The sequence below is a fragment of the Pyrgilauda ruficollis genome, unplaced genomic scaffold (assembly GCF_017590135.1).
Source record: "Pyrgilauda ruficollis isolate IOZ18807 unplaced genomic scaffold, ASM1759013v1 scaffold24, whole genome shotgun sequence".
NCBI lineage: Eukaryota > Metazoa > Chordata > Aves > Passeriformes > Passeridae > Pyrgilauda > Pyrgilauda ruficollis.
In genome coordinates, this window is record NW_024523648.1 from 2,189,492 (window position 1) to 2,217,146 (window position 27,655).

The 27,655-nt window shown below is 36.8% G+C and overlaps 1 protein-coding gene across 3 annotated transcripts in view; it reads right to left on the minus strand.

Moving 5' to 3' along the window:
* Window positions 1-27,655, minus strand: part of TRDN (triadin) — a 222,549-nt gene that overhangs the window by 29,804 nt on the left and 165,090 nt on the right. For all 3 annotated transcript variants that reach the window (XM_041469826.1, XM_041469828.1, XM_041469827.1), the window contains 5 exons: window positions 19,399-19,428; window positions 6,926-6,952; window positions 5,800-5,847; window positions 1,290-1,334; window positions 552-569 (listed from right to left, as the gene is read on the minus strand). In XM_041469826.1, the coding sequence (XP_041325760.1) occupies window positions 552-569; window positions 1,290-1,334; window positions 5,800-5,847; window positions 6,926-6,952; window positions 19,399-19,428 (168 nt within the window). The remainder of the gene's footprint in view (window positions 1-551; window positions 570-1,289; window positions 1,335-5,799; window positions 5,848-6,925; window positions 6,953-19,398; window positions 19,429-27,655) is intronic.

A 27,655-nucleotide genomic window follows, 5' to 3' on the forward strand; every position in this document is an offset into this window, starting at 1 on the left:
CCCATATCTGGACTTTTTGATCATTAAATTATTTGGGCAATTAATTGACAGTTTTAATTATTATTCTTGTAGTTGAATCTCAATTCTGAAGGTGTCAAAGGTATAGAAAATCAACAAGCAGGCTGTGTGGTAAGTTATAGTATTGACTCTCTTGAGTCCTTTTTGACTGAGAAGAATTCAGGATGCAGTTAATATTAATCTCTATTTTTCTTTTTTAACTTAGCAAAAGCATTTATTCAAGCCAGGTAATTTTTAATAGTAATTTTTAAAAGACTTGTAAATCCTATATGAATTTTAGTTGATGGGAATTTTGATATGGGAAGTGTAGAATGAATTCTCTCCTGCACTGAAGCAATTGGTTATGTCAAATGGGCTTTTAAATAGCAATTACAAGACAGTATGTTAAATGAAAGGAATGGGAGACGTGGTGATAAAGACACTATAATTTTAAGCAAAACTAAGGCATGCTTCCTTATGTGAAAGTAAAAAATAAGATACATGTATTCAACAATTTTACAGGAATTTTTCTGATTAAGGTAAGAATAACATACTTGTTGGCTTTGCCTGGGCTACAGAAGACAAAAGAGGTAAAATTGTAATAGTTAGATACAGAAAGAAAAAAAAATATACTCTTTCCCCCCTTACTTTTTAACATTCAAGCATTTTGTCAGAGTCAGTTCTCACTTGTTCTTAGCTTCCCCTACTTGTGCAGGGATGCACAGCATTCAAACCCCTAAAGTTAAGACAGCTTTGTGTCGACTGCCAGTGATGTTGAGAATGTTATAATTCCTTGGGTGACTCCTGACAGCTTCCAGAACATTCATTATTACTTGATTTTTTTTCCTGTCAGCATTACATTAAAAAAACTATGAGGTCTTAATCACAGATAAGACTCAAAGGTTTAGAGTTTAGTCCCAAAAATATTTTCTCCATGAGACTGATTCAAAGTCCTAATCCATCTGGTAATTTATCCTCATATTTGGGACCCTTTCAGAAGTCTGATTTACAGCTACACCTCATTTCATTAGCCCAGCTCTGGCTAATGAGAGGCTGGAACAAGCAGCAAAGGAGCTGAAAGGCCTTGACCAGTCTTCATCATTGAAAAGACAATTCTTAGGAAAACAGAAGCTGCAATTTCCACTCAGCTGGTTTTTCTTTGTTATCAGTTACGCATTTCAAAACATGTAAAAAATATTGGAATGCAAATATAGTACACTAGATGAGTGCTGAATAGTGTTTAATACTCCCTCTCCCTCTCCATAAATCAGGAGAGAATCACTTATTCTTACCTGACTTCTCAGTGGGAGTTGTCTTTTGCTGTTTCATTTTCTCCTCTGTATCGTGAAAGCAGCATTAAAATCACAATGTATTAGCACAGGTTCATATAATTGGAAAAATATTTCTATAGGTGATATTATGCATATGGTTCACAATGACAAAATAAATGCATGTCTTCACCATCACTATCCCATTATAGCACTGTAAAACAGCAGGCAGGCATTATGTGTTCTGACTGCATGGTGAGATCATTTTCATGGAAAAAGTAAATTACTGGGACTAATGTCTCAGCTGCTGGAAAACAGCCGCATACCCTTCAGCGTCCTTCAGGCAGGCACGCAGGTGGAAGCCATCCTATTCCTGCATCCATTACACCTTTGCCAGCAGCACTTTCCTGAGTGTCTACCAACAGTTTGGTATTTCAGTATTAAACAACACTAAGAACTTCTAGATACCTTCTAGAACTTTTGAGGCTGCCTAACTCCCAACAAGGGTGGAGGTATTCACATGTGTCTGCACTCTGAAGATGAAAAAGGTATGGAGATGCCCCAGAACGCAGTAGCTCACAGGGGGACACATGGGACAGTCCATGCCACCTGCTACTGGACAAGCCTACCTAGACCTAGCTGGACGTCTGTCACAGGACCTTGGAGCAGCCTTGAAGTTCTGCTAATCTTATAGGAAAAGCTGCCCAAGCCCACATGCTCTTGAGCTGCCTGTGGATTTGCTCAGCATAATTCTCAGATGATGTGGCCACCAGACCTGAACTTCTTCTGCAAGTAAGTTGGTGGGATTACACTTTCTAGTCAAGTGGGGTTTTTTTTACCTTCCCAGTGTCCCAGTTAGGTGGAAACTGGGATGTTTATGTTCAGATTTCTACTCTGCCCAGTTTGGTTGATTTTAAATTCACCCCATGTCATCCTTTTATAGTTCTACTCCATTTTATGTCTTTTTCCATAATTGAATTAAAGCTCCTCTCCTAAACTCTACCTTTCAAGAATCACATACATTCCTAAATTCTTAAATATGCTTAAGACACAGTCAGACTGTGTTTGCCATTCCTCTTGCTGAAAGCAGTTTGCAGCCGCCTGCCTCTGGCCCCTTCCTTTCCACTAAGACCTCTGAAAGGCATCAGAACAAAGATGACAATGACTGTGCGGAGATCAGGTCGGGCAGATATCTCTTGGTCCCCATCTCTTGCTTGTTTGGTCTGTTTCTGGAAGAAAGTCAGTACTGATGGGGTCAAATATAGGGAGGGATAAAGCTCTCCAGTTACTAATATTTTCTATTATTTGGAAATTAAACATAGCATTGCTGTGCTTTTCATTTGCTTTCTGGTGTGTGTCAATTTAATTTCTCTTAATTTGTATTAAGGTTAGGGCACTTTTATCCCCTTTACTCAGCTATTGTTACTGTCAGATTCTTATGAAAGCCATGAAGTCAAAATCTCATCTCCATGTTGTCTGTGGAGCTAGAACTGTTTTATAGCACAACCAGCAGCTTGAAGATGCAGCTTATTGAGAGAAAGTGTCTTTTTTTCCTGCTGTTAGAGCAGCATTAAGATATAACAGTGTATTTCACCAATTTAGATTGGGACATTAAATGTTCTATGTACCAATACAGAAGAAAAAGGTACATTGCCTTTAAACAAAGGCCCTGGATTAATGACAAGTAAAAAGAAAAAGGGTTCTCTTTCTTTGGATATTATCCTGACACTTTTGAACACTAAATAAGATATTTTTCCTTTCCTAATTCTGTTGAGAATGTACAGCAATATTTGATTTGTAACTCTGGGATAACAAGTCTGTGAGGAAATAAGTAAGGAAATAAGTTTGTGAGTGGATGGCATATCTGATTGATTTGAAACTAGGGGCAGTGTTTCTTCTCAGAATGAATTTATCTTGAAAACTGGACAGGCCTGTGGATTTGCATTCATCTGGGAATTAACACAGTAATTCTTTGGTATTCATTCACCTACCTATTCTGGAACCTAACCACGCAGCAAATATTGCTCTGCTGATTCCACTGGAGAACACCCTGATGCATTCCCTGGCAGAACTATAGGTGGCGGCTGCTTGGCTTTTTCTCTGAGTTTCCAGCCACTGGTTGTAGCCAGAAGGGAAACTGAAGGAGTAGAATGTCCAGACTTAAGGAGAACTGTCTTATAAGGGAATATACTTCAAGACATCAGGAAGCTTTATAAAATCAATCTGTTCACCACATTCAGAATGAGGAAAAGCAGAGAAAAACATATGATGAGGATAATACATATTATTTTGCCAAGAACAGAAGTAATATTTCTAATTTTTTCCTGTATTCTTTTTTTACCATATCATGGGGAGTCTTCCAAATAAAAAATTAAACAATTTTGAGGACTTCATAAAGACATAAAGAGTAAAAAAAATAAATGTTATGAATATTAAAAAAAAAAATACTGGTTTTGAGTAAGCCCAAAGTTTAAAGTTCTGAAATCTTTCATTGAAGAGAATTTATTTGCTCTGCAGGGCTCCAGTTTTGCAGCATTACAACCATTAATATTAATTTTTTTCCCTGGTGTACCTAATTTAAATGGAAAAAATAAGGCTGTAAACATTTCTCTGTGTATTGCAGGCAGTTTCAGCAGAACTACATCAGGAATGGATTCCCTTGCTTTACTTGCTTTCACTGACATACACAAAACACTCTATATTTAAACTTTTCCCTATGGGATCAATATATTTTATGAAATTCTATAGTATTTCAGTCATGTGATACTTCTAAGTCTGACGGCAGGAGGCATAAGAAAAATGGTTTGAAGCTGCACTGAATCAAGGTGAAAAAGGAAGCCACTGTTTTGTTCAGAATGAAGCTTTTATAATTCAAGCTGTTAACTCAAGAGCACTCCTTGGCACACAGCAGGAAGAAGCACTATTACTACCAGTGCCTGCAGATTAATACTTCCAGTCATCAAGTGAAACTCAAAACAGCCACTGTTCTCCAAAGCAACGATTTGTCATCTGAGAATAGAGATTTTATGCTAAAGGAAATTTAGCAAGCATTTTCCTATTTTTTTTCCCTTCAAGCACCTAAATACCAAGGGCTTGGGATCTGGATGTACTGTAGTATGGGAGAGTAAAATCCTAATCAGTCCAATATATTGGTTTGTGACACAGTGCTCTGATGTTTGAGAATGCCCTACCAAGGAAACTTATTTTCCTGCATTTATGTGGATGAGATTGGGCTAATTGTGCAGCAGGACTGATTTCATTTAGCAGGAAAGGTGAGTGATCATGTCATCCATCCAGGCAACCCACTTTCTGGCCACTACTGTGGCCACCAAACTTGGCTTCCTCATTCCTGCCTTGGCTGAATTCACCTAATGTCTGAAGCATTATGCTAGTACACAAAAAGTGATCAATGAGTTGAATAAAAAGCTTGGCCTATGTGTCTTAGAAAGAAGAAGAGAAATATTTTTTCCCTATTGACTCAAAACCAATACATCTTCACTAAATCAGGTCCTCAAGCCTTCCAGGAAACCTGAAAATGTCTATGAAAATATTTAACTTACAAGGTAGAATACTGTACGTTAGAAAAATGAATGAGGAAAGTACTAAATACATAGGAGAAATTTATTTCTTAAAAAAAATAGGAAAAAAATTAATGAAAAAAAGCCTGCTTGCTTATCATTGAACACATAAGGTATAAATGGTTTATTTAATCACTTATTCCTGAGCACTTCATTTCAGTGAGAAGTTCAAATAGCAGCACTTCCAGCAAAGGTCACTGGGATGTGGATACTTGCCTTCCAATCCCCACTGCTTCAGGAGTGGGGACTGGAAAACCACTCAGGAGTGATGTAAGCTGAGCATCAATAACTGAGTTTTCTGTGAGGTTACCCTTTTAGTCTTGTTAATTCACACCAGACCCAGCTGTGGATCCTTGAGTGCCTTTCTCCTCAAAAAATATTATTAGAACGGAGTCCTGGTTTGAAAGGGGGACCCTTTGCCCTGCTCACTGCAGCCAGGTATTACTTACAGTTTACCCAAGTGCACATTCAGTCCAGGATTAGTATTGCTCTTAGCTCAGCTCCTGTTACTTTTGAGTGTCAGGACCTGGAGGCTGACTCTACTGCAGACTGTGTACTCAATGAGATTGTACCTTCTCCTTTTTGGGGGACCACACTCACATAATGTAATAACTAATTTACTGAAAGGGTTGAGTAGGGTTAATTCCCAGTGCACATCTTTGATGTAGTGCAGGGCATTACAGCACTTCTTCCTCACACTCTGGGAAATGGGTTTTGCTAATGCTTTTTACTACACCAGTGAGAAAAGTCACAAGAACAGGGAAAAACTGTGACAGTTGAATCCTTAAAGTTAAATGTCACATTCATTTTTGCTCGTCTCCAAGGCACTGAAAAAACCCAATGGCACAAAGCAAAACACCTGTGCCTAGCTCAAGGAAGTGTCCAAGTTTTGCAGACCACACACATCCTTATTGAGTGGAGCCAGGTGTAAGTGGAGGTTACTTCACCAAACCTACCTGGCTTATTCTGAGAGACAGCTTTTTCATGTTTAACACGTTCATGCTCTGAAAATGAGAACCCCTACATTAGAAAGCATTTTAATTTTTGGAAGATTTCAAAAATAAAAGTTTCCCATTATAGTTTTAAATATTACTTTGCATTACATATTCCCATTAGACTTGAGAAGAATTTTTTGATAACTATATTTCTCAAGAAATGATCTTGAACTATTCTTTCCCTATAAAATTAAAATAACGAAAAGTGTTTTTTAACTTTTTAATGTGGTTTAATTATTTTCTGTGGATTTTTAGAAAGATAATAGAATTTCTAAAATTATTAATTGCTTCTAGTATTGACTGTGATTGCTATCACTTATCTTCTGTATAGAAAATTTCCCCTTGATGTTCAATACAGAAACGATGGCAGTTTTTATTACACCAGAAGTGGGGTTTTCTCATAAAGAATGACAAATAAATGTTAAGTATCCTGCATAAAAGAAAAAAAAAAAAAAAAAAAGCTTTCCATGCTTCTCTTTGTCCTGGATTTGGCTGGACTACAGCTAATTTTCTTCATTCTAGCTAGTATGAGGATCCCATAAATATATTGTGAAGCACTAATAATAATGGATATTACCCTGTATTATAATACAACATGTATGCAATTTTGTGCTATTTAAAAACAGTGTGCTATCCAGATCCCAACCATTATGACACAGAAAATATTTCAGAGGAATGTTAAAAGTATGTTTAATTCTGATTTGTAGCTCTGAAGTCTAAGCTGTGCAGCAGGCCAGCATTGCAGCATACCAAGAAATAAATCTCAAAAACCTGTACCCAAGGCCTGGCCAGAGAATTGCAGAGACCCTTCCCCATCTGTGGCCCCCTTAATTGTTTCCCAGTGTGAAGCTGCCATGGAGAAAAAAGCATGGGTCTCAGCTGAACTGGGAAATGGTTTCCATGCAAACTGGAACCTGTGAAACACACCTGGTCCTGCACTAACAGAGCGAGTCACTGAAACCAGTTTCACAAGTCAAAATATTGTGTGAGTTTGAGTTGCTTAAGCTGCTAAAACTTTGTAAAAATAAGGAAATACCTTCCTTCTGTAAGTTAAAATAACAATATTCTATATTGCCTTGGTACTTACTGTGTTCATGCGGGTTCTCTGAGGTAGCTAGAAGTAAACAAAAAAGGCAAATTTTAATAATTTCGTAGCTGTGATGCAGAATGTAGTTCATTTCTTAGTGACATTTTAGATATATAAAATCTCAGTGAAATCTGTATCGAAGTGTGCAGCAGTTACATTGTGTAACCTACACTGTCCACCCCAGATGCATAAATGGGACACTTAGCTAAGGAACACAGACACCCTGAATTCCTCATTTAGCCAAAATTTGGTACAAACACCCCTGGAAGGCTCTGCACCTCTTCTAAGGGCAGTCACCCTCCCTCAGTGCTGACCATTTACCAAACCTAGGGAAACTACCTGGCTAAGTAAGGTGCTCACCTTACTTAGTGCCCACTAAGAGATGGGGCAAATTCAGACCATAAGGTCTCTGCTAGACAAAGACAGAAAATGAATTTTAGCTCTAGTGAGGAAACAACACCTAGGGCAGTCTAAAGATGACAGTTCCTGACAATTGCACCTGCTGTATGAGGGCAATGAATTTCAGATGGATTCAGTGATGCTCCAAGAAGCAGAAAGACATTTGAAAACGTTCATTAACTTCATTAGGCCACTTCTAAACAAAAGGATTTCAGTGCTGTGACTTCTAGACTTTGTGCCATTTCATTTTCTGCATTTTTTCATTTAAAAAATCCCAGGTGAGATAAAACTGAAAACCAAATGAATACTTTCCATGGATGTTAAGACAACATTTCTCAGGTAAAAAAATGAAATGAGAGCTTGGCAGCTGTGTCCAGTGTCATTATTGGTTCTGCAGAAGGAAGTGAAATGTCAAGACCTAGCCCTCCAGCTGGAGTTTTCTTCTTGACTTTTGCTACGCAGCTGTTGTTTTCAAGAGAAAAAAGGCTCTACCACCTGCATGTCTTCTGTGTGTGAGAGAGAGTAATCCCACAGAGAGATGCAGCAAGGCAGGGGATGAGCTGCCTTTGCAGCCCCTGCAGCACAAGCAATAAAACTGCTGCTGTGAGCTCCCTGGCTGTGATTCACTGAGCTCCTGAGCTCCCCAGCTCCCACTTGGGACAAAAACTGCTGTGCATGTGAGTTTCTGTTTCACTTGTTTTCCCTGCAGTATAAAGTCTGCTCCCATTTTATATCCAGTCTCTCATCCAAGTTGTTGCTGTGCATTTAAGGAGACAGCAACCTGAGATGGTAGTCAGAACAAAGTGAAAACATTTTTGTGGGTAATAAAGAGAAATGATACAAAGTAAGTGTATATGCTTGATCCGAACGGAGGAATCAGAAATAGGAGTTCAAAGGAAAAAAAAAAAAAAAGTCCTAAGACAAAGCCATATTTGTTATTTTTATGTGTGTAAGTAAATATTTTATAAATTTAGGCTCATTTAACACCGCAAAACTAACCAAAATGTAGTTCCCTAAGCATCATAAGCTGAGGCAAATTCTATTGCAATTGAGTTTCCATGAAGTATGTCAGAAATATGTAGAGGAAATTAATTTTTAATTGTGTCAAAAGATATAGTGAGATACGTTCAGGAAATATGAATTTTCAATTTTCAAAAAGGAATTTCAAATATTTATATTTTCAAATATTTAAATAAAATCTGAACATTATACCAGTAGCTAGAATAATGACTTACATAACTAATATAGAATATTGTGTCATACAACTCAGTAATCAGCAAAAATAATCAGAGCTAGGCCACATATGAACAGTGTTAATTTAAAGACTCTCTACTGACACTACTTAGCAAATTTTACAAGCACACTTTTGTAATAACATCCTTTTCTAAGGTCTGGCTAAAATCAAAACAAAACCATTACTCCTTAACTTTCCATTGAAGCCAATACAGTTATTTCCACTTTTATGCTGGTAAAATATATCAGTCACAGAGAATGTTCAAAACAATAGGAACTCAGTAAAGTCTGGTCCCTGAAGTTTTTGAAAGTATCTCTGTTGTCCTTTTCCATCTTTTCTGTGGAGGCATTAATTATACAAATTTGTATAATGCCGGTATCAGGACAGATGGAAGACTGAGATTACTGCTATCTGTGCTTTGCCTAAAAGTCCAGCTTCCTTACTTCTGGCATGACACTGAGATATTTCTACCAGATATTTTGATGAAATAATGAAGATATTCTAAAGTTAAATGTTTCTAGAGGTTCGTTATTCTAAAAAATGTCTATATTTTTTCTATTAAAAAAATCCACAATGAAACATCAAGGTGAAATTTTGAAATGGTATTTGGGCCATAAAAATAAACCTTTATGTTTTCCTAACTGTAATTTCATTCAATTCAATATTAATGTTATCCTTCTTGTGTGTCATTATCTCATTAAAAAACGCAAGTCAAATGGTGTACAGATTAAGCAGAAAGTTAAAAATGAAATCCCAAGACCATTAGATTCATTTTTACAGTATCACAGTTACCTATAACATGGATACCTTGATTTTTATTCTACTTCATGAAATGGCAAGATGATAATCCAGGTCAGACTTTGCAAATTGTATAATGATAAACGTAATTTAGCCTAAAGGGTGAGAAATTAAAGGCTGTGTTATGCAGCTCTGGGAATCTCACATATTTCATGCAGTATCTTGACTGAAAGTGCAAACAAGCATTTTTTTTTTTTTTTGCCACTGATGGTGAGAGGGTGTTGGGTTAAATCAACTCTTGGTCTCATTTCAAATAGTTGTTCTGATGTCATTAGCTGACAGGACTACCTACTGGGTAAGAAAGTACTTATTGTTCACAATGGCGGAAAATTCAGTCCTAAGTAAGTGTTTTATCTTCATTTGTTTAACATTTACATTGTACTAGAGTAGGTCAGATTTGAATTGAATGAAAACAGTTGGATTTTTGATGAAGTATTTGAAGCTACATAAGAACTGGATCAATGAAATTATATGGTTCTACTCACAGCAAAAATTTGCAATGTCTTTTCTGCCATTCTAAATTAAACTTGGAAAATAGGCTTCATAGATATCTTGCTGTTCTTCACTTCAATTTTTTTTGACTTGCCTGCTATTCTGAAGGCCTCAAGAATATTAATTATATATGGCATATTTTTGTAAATTAGATTCTGATACAGGTTCAGAAATAAAATCCTGCATTTTATTGAACCATAAATTGGTAAGGCTAAAATCAGAATGTGCTTTTTGATTATAATGTCTATTTTCCATCTGGGTAACAGTTATTTGCCATTCAGACAGCAAATACCTTTGTGAGTGTGCACATTCTGTAAGAAAAGAATATATTGTGCAGGAAATAAAAGCAATTCCAGAAGTACTTGTTTTAGTTAAGAAAAACAGAATAACAATACATGCTGTAGCTGGGAAAAATTATTTCCAATTAGATAGATACAAGCGTATTATAAATAAGAAATTTACTTTCCATTAGACAAAGTAAGAGCCTGGTTTATTTCCCATTAAAGACAGCATAGAGATTCATTACCATGTTTTGGACTGGACATTCATTACACAACACACACATAATGTTAATCTGTAACAACGTTACAGGCCAAGAGAGAGATCAAAACCAAGAGGAATCTATTTCTAATAGAATTATCAACATTTGAAATGTATACCTTCCAGTTTATGCATCATGACAAAGGTAAAATTTGGTTTCCCTACTTAATATGAGTTCCCTGAGCTACAGACAAATGAACTACTTGTCCTTTAGACAAATTAGTAGACATTATTCCTCCCAAATATAAGTTCCAAGAATTTAAGAGACCACATCATTGTGCATAATTTAAATAAGACAGTTTTGGTTTAGTTAGGTCAAGTTTTTTCAAACTGTAACACAACTGTATTAGAAAAAAGTCAAACAGAATAAAATACATTCCTTACATGTCTCAGATAATAAATTCAGAAAAAAAGGAGGTTATTAGGACTTACCACTCTGTTAAGGAACAGTTCCCTACATTTGTGAAGTTGTTGTCTGTATGCTTTGTCTTTCAAAGGAGAAGTCAAATGTTTGCAAAATTTTTTTAGACCAGCAGACCTGATCTGTCATATCTGCTTGTGTCTTATTCAAGTTCTCCTGGCTGGGTGAGCAGCTGGCAGACTGTGTTGCAAAGCCAGTATACTGAGCATATGTCTAAAAAAGTGACTCAAAAACTAGATTAGCTGCAGCAGCATTCCTAAAAAGAGAATGGCTTGTGCTCATCCTCACCTCTGCTCCACATTAACAAATTGCCTTGACAGACTATGACCAAGAGTTATCTGTGGCCAAGTCAAAATAAAGAAAGCAAGAAGTGTGTGGTGGTGGTGGTGGCACGAATAGGGGAAGCTGGTATATGATTAAAATACATTGCATGTTGTACCAGCGTTGCCCTCATAGGATCTCTTAATTCCCTACAACATCCATTTTAAATTTCTGGCTTGCTTTAAACCTAGTATTTTCCAGGATATTTTTCCAGGATTCTAAACTTTAAGGAAGTATTATACCACATTAACACAACAAGTATGAAATGCTAAGTGATTAAGGCTGTCTGGAGGGAAGCAGAGAGCTTGCTCTCTTGGTCTAGTAATTGTCATCTGAGTCTGTGCATTTCCTTGGATCACTCTATCGGCAGTGGCTAAAGGATGATAATAGGATAAAGAGTTAAGACAAACTCTCCTAAAATGCCATGGTTCTCCATTATCATTTATACTTAACCATTGATATTAGAGCCTGTACAGTATTCACTAGCAACAGACTGATGCTCCTATTGCCACTTTCCACTAAAAAAAGCTGTCAAGCTGCTCTCACAGTTCTTTCTGTTTTATTTTCTTTACCAGAGCAGCCTAGCCCGAGATATCTATCTGCTTTCCCAGAGCTGTCGTGTTTGTGTCCTTGCAGTTTGGTTTGTTTTACACCTTAGGGCTGCATGTTGAAAAATGAGCTGACTCTTGGTTTTGGAGGATTTTGTTGACGTTGTCTAGAACAACTTGATTTTTAAGACTTTTTTTTTTTTAACTGGCAGTTCAAGAGTACTTTATATGACAGGGAAAACCAAAAAAGAAATAGAGAGGAGGGAAGGGAGAAACTTTATAATGGTGTAAATATAATAGAAGTAGCAAAGAAGTAGAGACATTTCCAACATTTTAAAATGACTTTTAATAAGAGGAATTGCTTCAACTTCAATCTGAGATGCATGTCTTTAGGAATCACTAGTAATGATCCCGATCTTTCTCTGTTTCCCAGTTTGTCACTTAAACGATAGAAATGCTCTGGGAAATAGAAGTTGTTGAAACAGCAATCTTGCATGATGGCACTGAAAACTAATATCTTTAAAGTAGTATAAGTCCTAATATCCCAAGGAGGACAAATCTTCCATTGACAGAGCTGGAAAGAATAAAATTTCAGTCAAGTGTAGGTGAGGTACATCTGCTGCATTAATGCATTTCATCTTTAGGCACGTGTGGTGAAAGACCTGAAGAGCTTCCTCTCAATATCATCCTCAGCTTCTGACGTTTTCATGTGCTGTTCCCTGAAACTGTGGGATGGGAACATACAGATGAGGGAAGTGTGCTAACAAGCTTTCACTTTTAGAAATATCAGTTTTACATTTGCATATAGCTAAGGCAAAACACAGTGGAGCCTGGGTTGTCTTTATTGCAACATGAATTATTGACTCTCAAAGGGCACCTGAGTGAAATCAGGCAGACTGAAGTTTATAAGATGTTAGAAGATTTTTCAGAATATAGATGTTAGTTTATGCAAAAAAATGTTCACCACTCTATATAAAAAATTGGAGCGAAAAGTAGCATCTCTTGCTGATGTTAATATCCATTATAATTGAATCTTCAGTCATAATGCCTGTTATTGGTGAAAGCTGGCAAACTAAGCCCTCTGGGCCCAGATTCCATGCAAATACTTTGAAAAGGAACTTCTTAGTTTGGGTCCTTCTTATCTATGACTGGATCTGTAAAAGCATAATAATGGCTCAAAATATATTTACTATGTTATTAAATAAATGTGAAATAATTATAAATTAGAAAAGAATAAGATGACCATGGAAATCTAGAAAAGAAGAATTTTGGAGGAGAGATTAGTTGATATAAGAGGTGGAGAACAATAAAAATTAATTGACTTTTGAAAAAATGGACTTTTCCCAGTGTGCTACTCAAATTAATGTGGTGATTAAAGTAAAGGGCTAATGACTAAATTCTAGAGGCATTGCATACTGAACCATCTTTGTTCCTCATGAAATGCTGCTGATCACTGCTTTTGCTTTAATTACAACTCTGTAAAAGTACATTTCTGCAAATGATGTCTGCATAGATAAGAAAAAGAAAGGTAGATTGACACTAGAAGAACTATTCATTCTGGAATTGCATCTGAATAGAATACCTCTGAGCATTCATTTGCACACATCTTTGTGCAGAGCAATAAAGTAATAGTTTATCCCACGGGGAAATTTTTAGCCAATTAAACATGTGTTATGTGGATATGCAGGTGTTCAAGCATATTATGCTGATTGACAGATGTGTTTCTGACATGATGCCAATATATATGTGTTATACCTAACTTAGAGTAACAACCCAGGCCACCAATTACACAGAGCACTCTTTCTTCAGAAATCACAGCTGTTTCATAATCATTAAAACAGTAGTTTAACTGACTCCAGTTTTTGGTAGCAGGAGCTGAATAAATTACTGCTGTACTTTAATGCAAGTAAGACCAATTAACACAAGCTGTAATCATAACTGCAATTGAAATGCTATGCCAGGTCTATCAATATGAATAATTTTGCAGGTTTGTTATGACATAAGACTTAAAATAATGTAATCTCAATTTTACCTTGAACAGATTATGAAGTTGCAACCAATGTCAAGGATTTGGTTAAATCCTACTAAGAATAAAAGTATTTCATTTTTTGAAAAAAAACCCCACGGATGCAAGGTAGCACCACTAGTTTTATGTGCTTTAACTGTGAGTACACAGAAGTGTTAGGTAGATAAACATGGAGATTTCACCTTATGGTTAAAATGTCTAGATTAAATATTTGCATTAAATTCTCCATCTAAGTAGAGTGAGAGTGTATATTCAATCAGTTTTTAAGATCTACAAATTATTTGCTCATTCTTCTCACTTCTCTTTCAATGTCAGGTTCTTAAAAGAGAGGGAAAGTTCTTAATTAGCACAAACAATCCTAATAATCATTCACATTTTTTTTTCCCTGTTCTTGTTACTAAACCTAAACTGTGTGTCCTGTTATAATTAAGTGAGAAATAGAAATATCTCCAGAGGGGCATGAAATTGCATTTTGATCAGTTTCAATGTAGATTTATAACTTTAGACATCTAAATTTGCAGGAGGTAAAGTTTCTTAATGATTACATTACTCTGAGTATATAAAAAATTCTTAAAATTTATGAATTCAGTGAATAGTCATACGCTTGAGAGAGACATTCCTCTACCTGCTTATATTGAATGGGCCATGTGTTATCACACTGAAATATCTGCAACTTGGGAAGTTCTGTCCATCACTAAACAGACGTTGTACAGATTGTTAAGTCTCACATAAACCTGTAAATTGGACATATAGATTATTTATATCCCTAAGATAGTTGAGACAAGGCAAACAGAGGTCAAGCAAATTTCAGTTAACTGATGTAGTCTTTCAGATAATTTATTTAATATAAATTATCTGTTCATCAGTATTCCTTGAAAATGCTGGGGACTTGTTATTTTAGCATGGGAAATCAAAGCTCACTAGTGTATGGGTAGCCATCTATCAAATTGAAAACATCTTTAGTCCGGAGTGGATTTACATTGGAAAACATCTTGTTTGCAGTTCAAGATTCCTGTAGTGTTCTTCAGTAAAATCAGTTTATTTAACTCTTTATCCATGCAGGATGACAATATTAACTACAGTTTGGAAGATCCTTTGGGCTCCATCTTGTGGCTATTTCAGCGACTGTTTCCTTTGAGAGAGCTGCCTGCCTTTAGCTGGTCAAAATATCACTGCTAGTTTCAATGGCATACTAGCACATGGCTGTATTTATTATTTTCTAGTATATAATGCAGAATTTCTGACCCTATTTTAAGAAAATTATTTTAGAAGTGTTTATAATGATTTGGGGTTTTTAATCCCTTTGTTTAGGACTAAAAGTTCTATTAAGTCTGTGTAATACACTTTGCAGTTATAGTATCAGATACTCTACTTTCTTATCCTTTGACTCTTGTTAGAACATGACGCAATGAAGCTGTGTTTCATCTTGGACCAGTGGCATCTGCAGCTGAGCAGAAATCCCATGCTACCATGACCGTTTGCATTATGAATAAGATGGCCGACTTCCAGTTTTTCTGGTCAATTACAAAACTAAGCAGTTGTCTGAAATCCCCCCTTTTTGTGGTTTTTTTTTTTCTTTCCAGTTTGGAAAGCATCTTGATTTTTATATATATTGAAATTGCCTTGGCCAGTTTGTTCCATCCTCTGTATGCAGAACAGCAGTTTCCAAGCCATACCATTACAAGGAGTACTAGAAGGAAATTGTTCTTTACTGAATGGACAAAAAGATGTAGTTTGGAGCTTGAATGTACATGGCTTGCCCATTTTCTCCTTTTGTTTGATTTTAGCTGCACTCAGATGTTACGCATGTTTTGCACCACAATGCATTTCTTGAGAAAAGTCTAAATGTGATCCCATATACTCTCCTGTCAATTTATTTTGATGAAACTTGTCACATGAATGTGATTTTCATTTTGCTTTCTAAAAACTAGTAAATGAATTTAAGAGCAAGGTGTCAGAGTGTTAATGCTGAAAATCAGAATGGGAGTGTTGCTCTTGGCAAGAAACCAGGACCTGCACCTCACTAACTTACAAGTCTTCATAATATCTGACTGTGGGCAGTCTACAGAGCATGTGAGGCTCACAGAGGTCTTGAATTGGATGTGCTCTCAGGAGCAAGGCAGAGTTTGTTCTCTCTCTGCAGCTCCAAGGAGGCTGGAGAAACCAACTCCCTGGCAGCTCAGGTTCACGAGTCACTTTTGGAAATGAGAATGTTCTTACACGTACTCATGAGAATGAGCAACCACAGGGATCATGTCATGGCTGAATCCTGTTTGGTCCACTAGAAACACAGATGTAAAGAATCTTTATAAAACAAGACTTTCTGACACTGACTGGAGAGACAACTCACTACTCTTACTTGCTTGACATCCCCAGCTCAGTCTGTATCCTCTATTTCTGTCCTAGTCAGAAATAAATAGGGTATGGGAGGTATGAATTGAAATAAGAAATTTCACTTTATGCAGAACTAAGAAAACTTGAAGTTTTCTTTGATCAGCCTCTATTCCAAGCAAGGATTTTTGTAAACCTCTGTAGTTGTAAAACATTTTTGAAATATGAGAATATTGTTTTGGTTTATAGAAACAAAAAAATTATTAATATTTATTTCATTTAAAAATGGCAATTAAATGTGAAAAAATGCTGAAATATTTCAGCAAGCTACATTTCTATTTATTGTTTTCTGGAGATGCCCTGGAAATTATGGGATTTATATCACTTCACCAGCCCCTTGGTCTATTTTAATTAGTTTGATTCCTTGCTCACATGCTTTGAATTACTAGAAAGAGTTAAAAATTGTTTTGCACTGGCAGCCAGATTTGCTCTCGGGAAATTTAGGAAATGCCTTCCTCATGCAAAGGTTTTCTGCCTCTTGCCCTTTTGGAATTGACAACATTTACACATTTCCGTGACAGCTTCTCTATCCCACACATGTTGAAAGAAGGCATAACATGATGCTGGAAGGTAAAGCTGCCCATTTTCTAGGACTTTGGTCACAAAGTCACAAAGTCCTAGAGACCTAACCTTTGAAAGAGAAATAGTGAATGCCTAAATTTCATGCGTTAATTGTACCTCAAGGTTCTTGTTAGTATCATCCATATTTGGAGAAATCAGCACAATATGTAATCTTTCTCCATCTTAATTTTGTTCTTTTCTGTCTCTTGCCAGCTCCTTCAAGTCTGATTTATGCTATGCACAGAATGTACCATCGACTGAACGCGTCATTCCAACTTCTTCTCTTTTATGATGGCTTGTCACTCTGTATGGCTCATTATTCTTGTTTTTCTAAATGAGAGATGTATTTGAACAGGACAAAATAATTGGAGAAAGCTTCATGTAGAGTATAGTGTCTGTGTGCTGTATGATTCACATGAGAAATGGTGAAGTACTGTTTGAACTGTGCATGCTACTACCACAATATATTTTGGATAATGAGGCAGTCAATTTAGAGCGCTGCCTGGCTACTTCTATTATTTTTGCAGCTGTGCAAAAAATACTGTATCCTTAAGCAAAACCAGTGAACATTACCCTTTTTTATTGCCAGTCAGAGGAATACACATGCAGCCTAGAGCAATTTCTTGTGACAACAGAATAAGCAGAAATAAATAAAACCTTATCATATTTGGAGTCAGCTAGTAGCATGCAATATTTTCCATGTGGGGCCTGCAGAGAAGGGGAAGCTAGATGAGAAAGCATGGCAACTAAAGCATGGCATGTTCATTTTTTGGAAGAGGCCTTATTCTCTCCAGTTTTTCAGTTTAGCGCATATTTATTAAAGGCATGAACATCACTGAACCAGTTTGCCTTAGTCACTGGAAGATTTCATTTTTGTGGCTTTTTTTTTTCACTAGAATCACTACCTTCCTTGCTGACAATGTTAGCTATGATCTCAGAAAACCAGAGGTTGGTTAAATACAAAAAATAAATAGAGGGATGATAATCATAAAAATGACTAAAACTGAATTTCAGTTCGTACTTCCATGTTTCTGTGAAATAGGTTGGTGGTAACCAGCAGGATGAGATACAGCCTCAGCCAGGTGCATGAAAGTAGTCTACACATACTTGTTGTAAAATCCTTTCAACTAAGAAATCAAAGGAATTTTTTTAAGCAAAAGAAATATAGAAAAGAAAATGAAATGGAAAAATCGATCTAACTTCAAAGAATGTTCATGAAAAATGCATTTTTCAATCAGTTTTGTTGGGGAAAAGTTTGGTTAAATGGGAAGAAAATCCTAGCTGGTGAAAAATGAGCATTAGGTGTTTAAACAAATTCACTTGGTGTTCTGTAAAAGAATGGGCCCACAATCTGACAAGGGTGAGAGAAGTAGCACCCTTAACAATTACCTCATTATTTTCTTTCCATCAAGGATGTAGCAGTTCATGTTTTTGAAAACTGCAGACATTTTGATATCTGAAAACCAGTGGCTCTATGAGTAGCTGCCAGTTTTCTGATTCTCCCTGCTTCATGTGCTACCTTTCATGCCTCAATTGTTGCAAATTAATCTTGGACAAAATATCCTGCTTAATACCTATTAAGCATGGCTGGTTTTAATAACAGAAATTACTTTTATTGTTCTTTTAAAGACAAGAAGTGAAATTTTGGCCTCAGTGGAGTGAATGGGAATTTTGCCACTAACATCAACACAGCCAAGATTTCACTCATGAGCTGATAAAACAGTTGAGACTATAATTTTTTTTTTTTTTTTAGTTCAGTTAACAGCTTTGTACAGGGATAACAGAAAAAAACAATAATTAATAGGATTGAAAATGTCTTCATGTATAGACAGTAAAGGTTGGCTCCATTGTTCAATAATGTAAACCACAGAATTTCCAAATGGCAAAAGACACAAAAGGCCCTAGCCCCCCCATGCACCAAATCTCCCATCAATAATAAAGAGCTTTTTTTTTTTTTTTTCATTGAATTAAAAAAAATCTCGAATAATCCTAAGAAATATATGGATACGTTCTGAAAATGTTCCCATAGCTCTATTTAGTGAGAAAGACAAGATTTATAAGCCTGATACTCAACCAAGTTGAACAGGTTAAAAAAAATACCACCTCAGTGCAAATATTTCATTTTTTTGTTGTTTGAATAAAATCAGAAAATTAGGAAAAAAAAGTTTTTACTCAGCAAATATTATTCTGAAAGACAACACTATAAATAGATATTTAGGGTCTGATAAATACATTATATTTATCTATAAATAAAAATAATATTTTTTGTTCTGATTTAGGGCAAATTTTTCCACTAATCTGTTAAAATATCGGAGAATGACTTCAGCAAAGGTTACATACAAGCTCCATATATATGTGAAAAGAGGAAATTAAATGTGCCTAGAAAAGCAACCTCTGCAAAGCGCAAGCAGCCAGGTCAGCATGCATGGAGTGCTGAAAGTTTTGTTCTCTGACAAATCCTAACGTGGTTACAAAGGCCTTTCATTTTCCTCCCAGCCAGAATGATGAAGTGTCCGATACTAGTCTGTATTGGCCTGTTTTAAAAAGTAGCTACCAATAGTGGAAATGACAACAGTGTTATCACAGCAGGAGCAGATAAAGTTGGCTGATGGCAGCACAGGAGGGGCTGTATGTCATCACAATGCTGTATATCATCACAATTGTATCACTGAACGAAAGAAACATTTCTCACAGCAGTCATAGCCTGAAAGACGTTTCAGTCAAGGGAAAAGATTGATTTACCTTTCTTCTCCCCCTCCTTTTTCACTGCAGCTGAAACAGAAACAAAAATACAGTGTTTTCAAAATTGAAGTTAATAACAATATCAGTAAAAATAATTCAAACACCAATATGAGCCTTTGTGGATACATATCAAACCCCATATATATTATGCCATAAAGGAATAAATTTCTTTTCCAGATGAAGAAACTGAAGCATTTTCTCACAGACACTCAGCTCTGCTATTGAAGAGAGCATTTTCCAGCTTTCTACATTCTCACACATAACTTTAGTCATGGTCGTCCTTCCTTCCAGACATTGATAAAGGGATAGAGTCATAGAGTGAATATTTCAAAATCAACAATGAAGGAGGAGGATAGATTGAAATGGCAAGGCATAAAGGTTATGAGACATGATCAGTTTGAGAGAAATATGTGCTTTTTTGCTATTGGAAATTGTAATATCAAAAATATGCATAAAATAAGACATAAAAAACTGCCCGAAATTATGTTTCTAAGCCTCTGACAAATATCGAGACTTTCAAGACCTGATTATCCAGCAATCCCACCTCTAAACCCCATAGTATGAATGTGGGAAGGAAAATGGGAAAGAGACTGGAAGAAAATTGATACTTTAAAATTTAAACCAAATTAAAAAAACCTGGAATTAGTTCCTCAGTGGAAGCTGTGATGTGTGCCCAATATTCAAACTCTGGAGATAGAATAAACGTCCCTTAAAATTCAGCCCAGTATTCCAATAAAACCTTGCATACACCTACAATGAGTGCTGTGAAATCATAACAAATTTTTATTAAAAGGGATGAGGTGGCTAAAATGAGAGCTACCTGCATTTAGAGATGACTGCTGCACCTCTGATGGAGATGAGCCAAGCTTATTCTTAAATCTCTTCAAAATCCATGCACTACCCATTCCCCAGCCTATATTTATAGGACCAAAACTTCTAAAAGTACAGTTACAGCTGTCACTTTATTTTGAAATGTCTGTTAGAAGTGGCCTTAGTAAGCCTCTGCCTTAGGCTAGCATTTACAGACAAAAGAAGAGAGAGGATTTAGGATTCAGAGCCTGTACTTCCCAGAAAAGGGTGCTCAGCTGCCGAGATGAATGGATCAGGTGTGGCACTGGAACGGGAAATGAAACAAGCAGAAGTGTAACTCTGCCTTTTTTGGATAATGTACAGGACAGAAATCAAGGATCATGAGGTCAGAAGAAGGTAGGCACTCCCAAGTAGTTTCAAATGTTTGCATTTTGTGTGCTGAGCTCTGTCTCTTCAGTGTTCTTAAAATGAGAAATCATTTTACTTCAGACTGTATATTTGGATAAAATGGATCAAGAATGAACTGGTTAAACTTTGAATTATTAAAATGGTATTTATCAATGGCCTGTGACAAAAATATTCTGATTTCAAATATTTTTCGTGTTTTCTACAACTTACCCTCCTTTGAGAATTAGATAAATTTTAAGCATCTTAAGAATGTGCTCAAAAAGAAAAGATTTCATGACTAGAATTGGTGAAAAACTGGCACAAGGTTTCTGGGTTTTTGCACTTTTTGCAATCACTTCCCTTTTTTAGGTAATGTGTGTATCAAGCTGTGCTGTGCACATTTCACAAACTGTGGTTACAGCAGATTGAGTAGTTTTTACCCCTAGAGACTGCTATAGGAACCTCAATGGCTTTGGAAAGGCATACTTGTATAGCCACTTGCAGTGTGTTGTAGTGAATCCCAAATCAACAGAAACCCCAAATATTGAGACTCTGGGAAGGGCTTATAGGTGAACGTGCGGTGCACCTCTGGGCTCCTCCTGATTTCTGTGCTGCCAGCTCATGGGATGTGGCTCACTGTTCTTCTCCCCAGGCAGAGCCGGGTCCCTCCAGGCCTGCCGCTGCACCTACAGCTGGCTGGTTTCTGTTATCGTGCTATTATATCCCGTTGGGACATCTGCTGGAATTTTCACCTTGGCCACTGACTTTCTGATGGAATGTACTGAATACTCAACAAATCTCATGAGACAGAAGAGGCCTCATTCCGACCACTGTAGCCAGTAGCATTGCTCTGGTCAAATCCTACTACTCAAATGTAAAATGATAAGGAATAAACGAAAAAGGGCAGAACTCCATCCTTTACATCGTTCTTTCAGAAGCTGAGCAATGTGTTTGAATCTGAAAAGCAGCAAAAAGATGGGTAGTTTACCCAAGGAACTTGGTTTGCGAGCAATAAAAGGCCAGATTACCTCTTGAATAATGTATAATAGCTAGGGAGGGAAGAGCATGAAATAGAGGATGAACTAGAAAATGTGATGCTCCAATATAAGAGATGCTCTTGGCCATGTGTTTTTTACCCTGATTATTTGGAGAAAGAACAAATTCTTGAGTCAACTTATTTTGCTCTGTACTGATGAGACTTCTTATTCTTGAATCAGGAATTTGTACCCACAAAGCTCTTCAAAGAGGACTCTATTAGCAGCCTTAAATCTGTCTGTCTTTTCTAGGCCTATCCAAATCCAGTCATATTGTTTCAGTTAATATAGATAGTACACAAAGCAAAACACATTTATCAAGAATATACACACCATGTTCTGGAATTACAAATCTAGATTGACAACTATTCCAGAAACTAGAAATGAGAATTGTCATATTTTAGGTTTTGTGAATAGGTTAAAAAAATTCATTACAAGGCATGGAGGACATTGTTAATTTTTTTTTTTTTTTTTTTTTTTTTAATGCAGGGTGAGAAAAGAAAGGTTGATTCCAGTGGTGGAAAGGTCAGAAAACTGTGATAATGCAGGAAGTATTTTCAAGGAGGAAAAAAATTTTCAAGTTTAAAATTGTTCTATTGTTTTTGGCTTTTTTCAGGAACTTGAACCTTGATCACCAGCAGTCCTTCAATCTCATACATAGTGGTGTTTTGAAAGGACTTTTTTCTGAGCTGTTGAGCAAACCCAAACCTTTCCAAAATCATGATGATATCTTGAAAGTAGCAAAAATCTTGAAAACACTGCTTCCTACTCAAAAGCAGTCCTTTCTATGTAACTTTATGACCCAGCAATAGCCAGAAACAGATATTTAGTCTAAATACTGTCACAAAAGTGTTGTTTCTACAAATCCTCCCTTTATTTTCTTATAAGAAGCAATTGGTTTCCATCCTGAAATAGGAAGTTTATTTCTAAATGTGCAATAATTAATTGTGAAAACTACATTTCCATACAGATATCCAGTTCCTCTGTGTCATTTCTAAAGAGCCCTTGACTTAGATTTGTGATTTTCAGGCTTATCATGATTATACTAATTAACCTCAGAGGAAATCTTAAATCTTTCCTATTTCACTTTGTATGAGACTTTTGTTGTTTTTCCTAGCCCACTCCAGTGCCACATTATCATGTAAAGGTTTTGTACACTACATTCTAGACAAGATGCAGCTTTGATTTATGCAATAGCTTTAGAACATTTTATGCCTTTTTCCTAATGCATTTGCATATGGAGGAAAGTTTTTCACTGACTTGTCTGCAGCAATACTTTGGTACTTTCCTGGATTTACATAGTGAATTTAAAGATAGATGCATCTTTAATATTTTTCCTCCACTACATATTTGATTCTATTTATTGACACTAAATTTTCTTTGACATGGTGCTGTCTGTTCACCTTGTAAATTCAATGTATCACAAATCTTTCTGATCCTGAATTCTTTAAGTAATTTTGTCATCTGAAAATTTCATTACATTGCTATTTATATCTTATCCTGTTCATTAAGGAATATAACACGAGTCCAGACATGGAATCATGAGCAATTATTCTGTAAACAAGCTGCAAGATGAAAATCAATCAATTGGTCTTTGATTCCTAACCAGCTATTTATTTTCTTTAATACTGTAGGTCTTAGGCAGTAGCTCCTTGCGTCTGCAGTAATTCTTATAATGAAACTTTATAAAGGTCTATTTAAACCATTAAATAAATGCTGTGCTTATTACTTTATTAATCTATTTGAAACAGTTACTACTAAGACATAGTTTCCATTTCTAGATAAAATTCAGGCTGGAACTCAGTGTTTCTCCAGATATTTGGTTTTGTTCTTAATTTAATTAGAATTCACCAAATAATTATTTTGATTATAAGCATGTAAGCTGTGGTGAAACAAGATCAAATGCAAACTCATCCCATGTGTCAGGTACTCTGTGATAACTGTTCATATGCATGCCGTTATGTTGAAGTGAAAACCACCTCATGTAGACAGCTACAGCAAAGCATCTGGCATTCACTGAATTGATACTGTCTTTGCCCATCTCACCATAAATTGTCCATCTGTTCATAGCTTGAGAAGAAGATACTGTTTTAAAATATTTAAGAACCATATACAGTGATGTTTCTCTCTCAGACCTGCCTAGAAGATAATTTTCTCTCCCTCTTTCAGTCTGAGTTCAGAATTTCTCTTATTCATGTCAAGTGAAATCTTACACATGTTAAGAAACTGCAGTTAAAAGAACCAGTATAGTGAGCATCAGAGAGGAGAATTTAGCCTTTAAATTGGCCGGAGCATCTGCTATTTAGAATTATTCTCATTCAGTAGCAGGAAAAACCTTTCCTGCCCTTTTCCTCCTCTGGTCCAGATTTTAATGAACAGTTTCAGAGAAATAACCTCTTATTCAATTATATTCATGCATTTTATCACTAATGGGCAAGATTGATGTTATAGTTGAACTCCCTCATAACCTGCCTATCCCTTTTTGCCTTAATTTGTAAGACATAGCTGCTGACCTACTAAGAAAAAAATTATTCGCTAAATAACCCCCAAAAAGTTTGCAGTGTTTTTCTCTTTACTACCAGCAATGCCTTAATGAGAATACACAAGGATATTGTCCAGAAGGAAAGTGTACAGACTCTGAGTTGAATTATCATTATTCACACTGTATGGATTGTTTACCCCATGTGCTGGATCTGGCTATGATAGGGTTAAATTTTACAGTAGTCAGAAGGGGCCATAGCAAGGACCTAGAGCTAATTCTATACCTCATCACATCACATGATTTTCTGGGCATGGAGGTAGAGATGGATTCCAGGTTGGGTAGGTGGTGGACAGAGAGTTCAGCTGTTGGGGTTTCCACAGGGAACATTTGCATGTAAATCATTTGCTTTTCTTCTTGTACACTCTGCCATTAATATTGTTGCTGCTACTGTTCTTTGTCTTATTTCATTGCTGTTTCCAGCAAATTGTCCTTAATTCAATTCATGGTCTGTACCTTTTGGGCCTCCAATTCTCCTCTCCAGCCTACCACAGTGGGGGAGTGAGGGGAAAGTGACTGAGCAGCGCATGGTTTGGAGTTCCAGTGGGAACACTAAATTGGAGAATACTATTCCTAAACCACCATAGTCCTCTCTCTGTAAAGTCACTTGGTAGAAGTAGCAAGAGTATGGTAGTGTTCCTGAGCAAGTTCTCTTTGACTGTGTGGGGAGACTGGTCCAGTGCAATTGGGGCCATAAATCCAGAGGGACCGTGGCACACTTGAGAACTCGTGTGAACCTCATAAAGTTCAACAAGGCCAAGCGTAAGATCCTGCACATGGACTGGGGCAAGTCCAAGCACAAATACAGACCGAGCAGAGAATGGATCAAGAAAGCCCAAAGGAGAAATATTTGGGGATGTTGGTGGACAAGAAGTTTGACATGACCCAGCAATGTGCATTCACAGCCCAGAAATCAAGCCATGTTCTGGGCTGCATCAAAAGCATTTGGGCCAGCAGGGTGAGGGAGGAGATTCTGTCCTAGTCTAGTGTCCTAGATCTCTGGTGAGATCCCAACTGCAGTACTATGTTCAGTTCTGGGGCCCACAACTTGAGAAGGATATGAAGAATTCCAGTGAACCTAAAGGAGGACATGAATATGATCAGAATGCCGGAGCACCTGTGCTATGTAGACAAGCTGAGACAGTTGGGTCTGTTCAGTCTGGAGAAGAGAATTTTTTGGGGACACCCTATAGCAGTCTCCAATAGTTGAGGGGAGCCTACAAGAAAGAAGGAGAAACACTCTTTACAAGAATATATAGAGACTGAACAAGGGGAAAGGGCTTCAAAATGAAAGGGAATAGGTTTAGATTAGATATTAGGAAGAATTTTTTTACTGTGAGGCTGATGAGGCTCTGGAATATGTTGCTCAGAGAAATTGTGGATGACCCATCACTGCAAGTGTTTAAAGTCAGGTTGGATAGGGTTTTAAGAAACTTGGTCTTGTTTGATGTGTCCCTGCCCATGCCAGCGTGAGTAGAACTAGATGATCCCTCCTAATATAAACTATCCTATAAGTCTATGAGAAAAATGTCAATAAAACAGAATAAGCCTGATTCTGTCAGCTCTTGAGAAGCACATTGTCCCAGTCAGAGAGAATCCTTGTTTCAACAATAATATTATGCATCCAGAATTTTGATTTATTGCATAAACTTGCAAAAATAAAAAAATAGACTCATTTCTGGGCCCCTCCCTTCAAGGAGGACGTTGAAGTGCTGGAATGTGTCCAGAGAAGGGCAATGAAGCTGCTGAAGGATCTGCAGCACAAATCTGATGAGGAGCAGGTGCACGAGCTGGGGGTGTTTAGCCTTGAGAAAAGGAGGCTTAGGAGAGAACTTACTGCTCCCTACAACTGCCTGGAAGGAGACTCTAGGCAGGTGAAGGTCAATCTTTTCTCCCAGGTAACCATTGCCAGAAACTTAGGACATAGGCCTCAAACTGCACCAGGCGAGGTTCAGGTTGGACATCAGGAGGAATTCTTCACAGAAATGGTTACTAAGCGCTGGAATAGACTTCCCAGGGTGTTGGAGTCACCATTCCTGGAGGTGTTAAAAAAAACCTGGAAACGGCACTTAGTACCATGGTCTAGTTGACAATGAGGTGTTCTGTCTAAGGTTGGATTCAATAATCTTGGACACCTTTTCCAGCACAAATGAGTTTGTGAGGCTGTGATTTTGTGATTCAGAGGACATTTCAGGATGCTGTTATCGAGTTCTGGTTGTACCAGCATGTAGCAGTCCCTTACTCCAGGAAACACCCGAAGTATCTGTAGATATACTTTCATTTACAAACTGTTTTTATTACTGAAAGTATATTTCTACACACCTATGCGGGTGCTACTTATTCAGCTTGAATATCTTCCTTAAGGAAAAGTAGTAAGAAAATCAAGTACCAAGCCACGAGGAAAACTTCACACTTTGTAGTTTGCCATAAAACATTCCTTATCTTTATATAACCTTCTTTTAGGAATTAAAATTTTAACTCCCTTTTCTAATTTGGTGTTCATTCACATTATTTATGTTATTTCTGTTCTTTTTTTCTTATCTTCTAACGTCTATTGAAGAATATTTACAGAGAAGTGCTGACTCAAAATGGGAATTTTATACCTGCTGTTATGACTCAGTCTTGGTTATATATGTGTCATTATGTTCGTCCAACTTTTAAAGCTCTGGTATTTTCTTGAAGTGTTTCTTACTGACAGTGTGAAGCAATGATGTTCAGTAATGGATGGGTCATTTGAACAGGCTGATATTGAGATTTTTATATACAAATCTATCTACCTTACATTTTAGTTCTCTATTAGTTCTCTGATATTAGTTCTCTATTTTATAGTATAATTCTACATTTAACTTCTGTGAATTTGATTTTCACATTTCAGAAAGTATTTTTCATAACAAAGGGGTTGCACTGAGGCCACTTCAGTTACTGCAATTTACACTGGATTTGACAGATTTCTGTAAAGTAGCAAGAGCTAATTGAAACACTGCTATTTCTCAAGGCATTTTTGGTTGGCTAGTTTAACCTGAGAATGTCCTCTGAAGAAGCACCCCATTTTCCAGCTGGCTAAAAAAACAAAGTGCTCATAAAGGCGACCTCCTGCTCACACTTGGTTACAGGAAAATGGCCAAAAAATTTCTGGAATACTTTTCCCCAGAGAGGTTTTTCTCAAACTGTCTGCCTGATGTATGTGACATGTCACTTATCATTGTTAAGAAAGAGAGGGTTAGTGATGTGCAGCATCCCACATGAATGCTTAAAGCCACTTTGCGCATTGGGGTTACACTCTTCCGACAAAATGTCAATGTCTTGTCGTGCATATTCAGTGTCACTGACTTAGTTGTATTTGCTTTTGGAAATGTTGCACTTGTTTGAATCCCAGAAGCTAAGAAATAGCATATCTGTCACATGAAACAGAAAAGACAGAAACAACTTTTAAAAACCTGCAGCCACTGAGCAGAACCGCCTCCAAAGGAAGAATGTGTAAGATTTG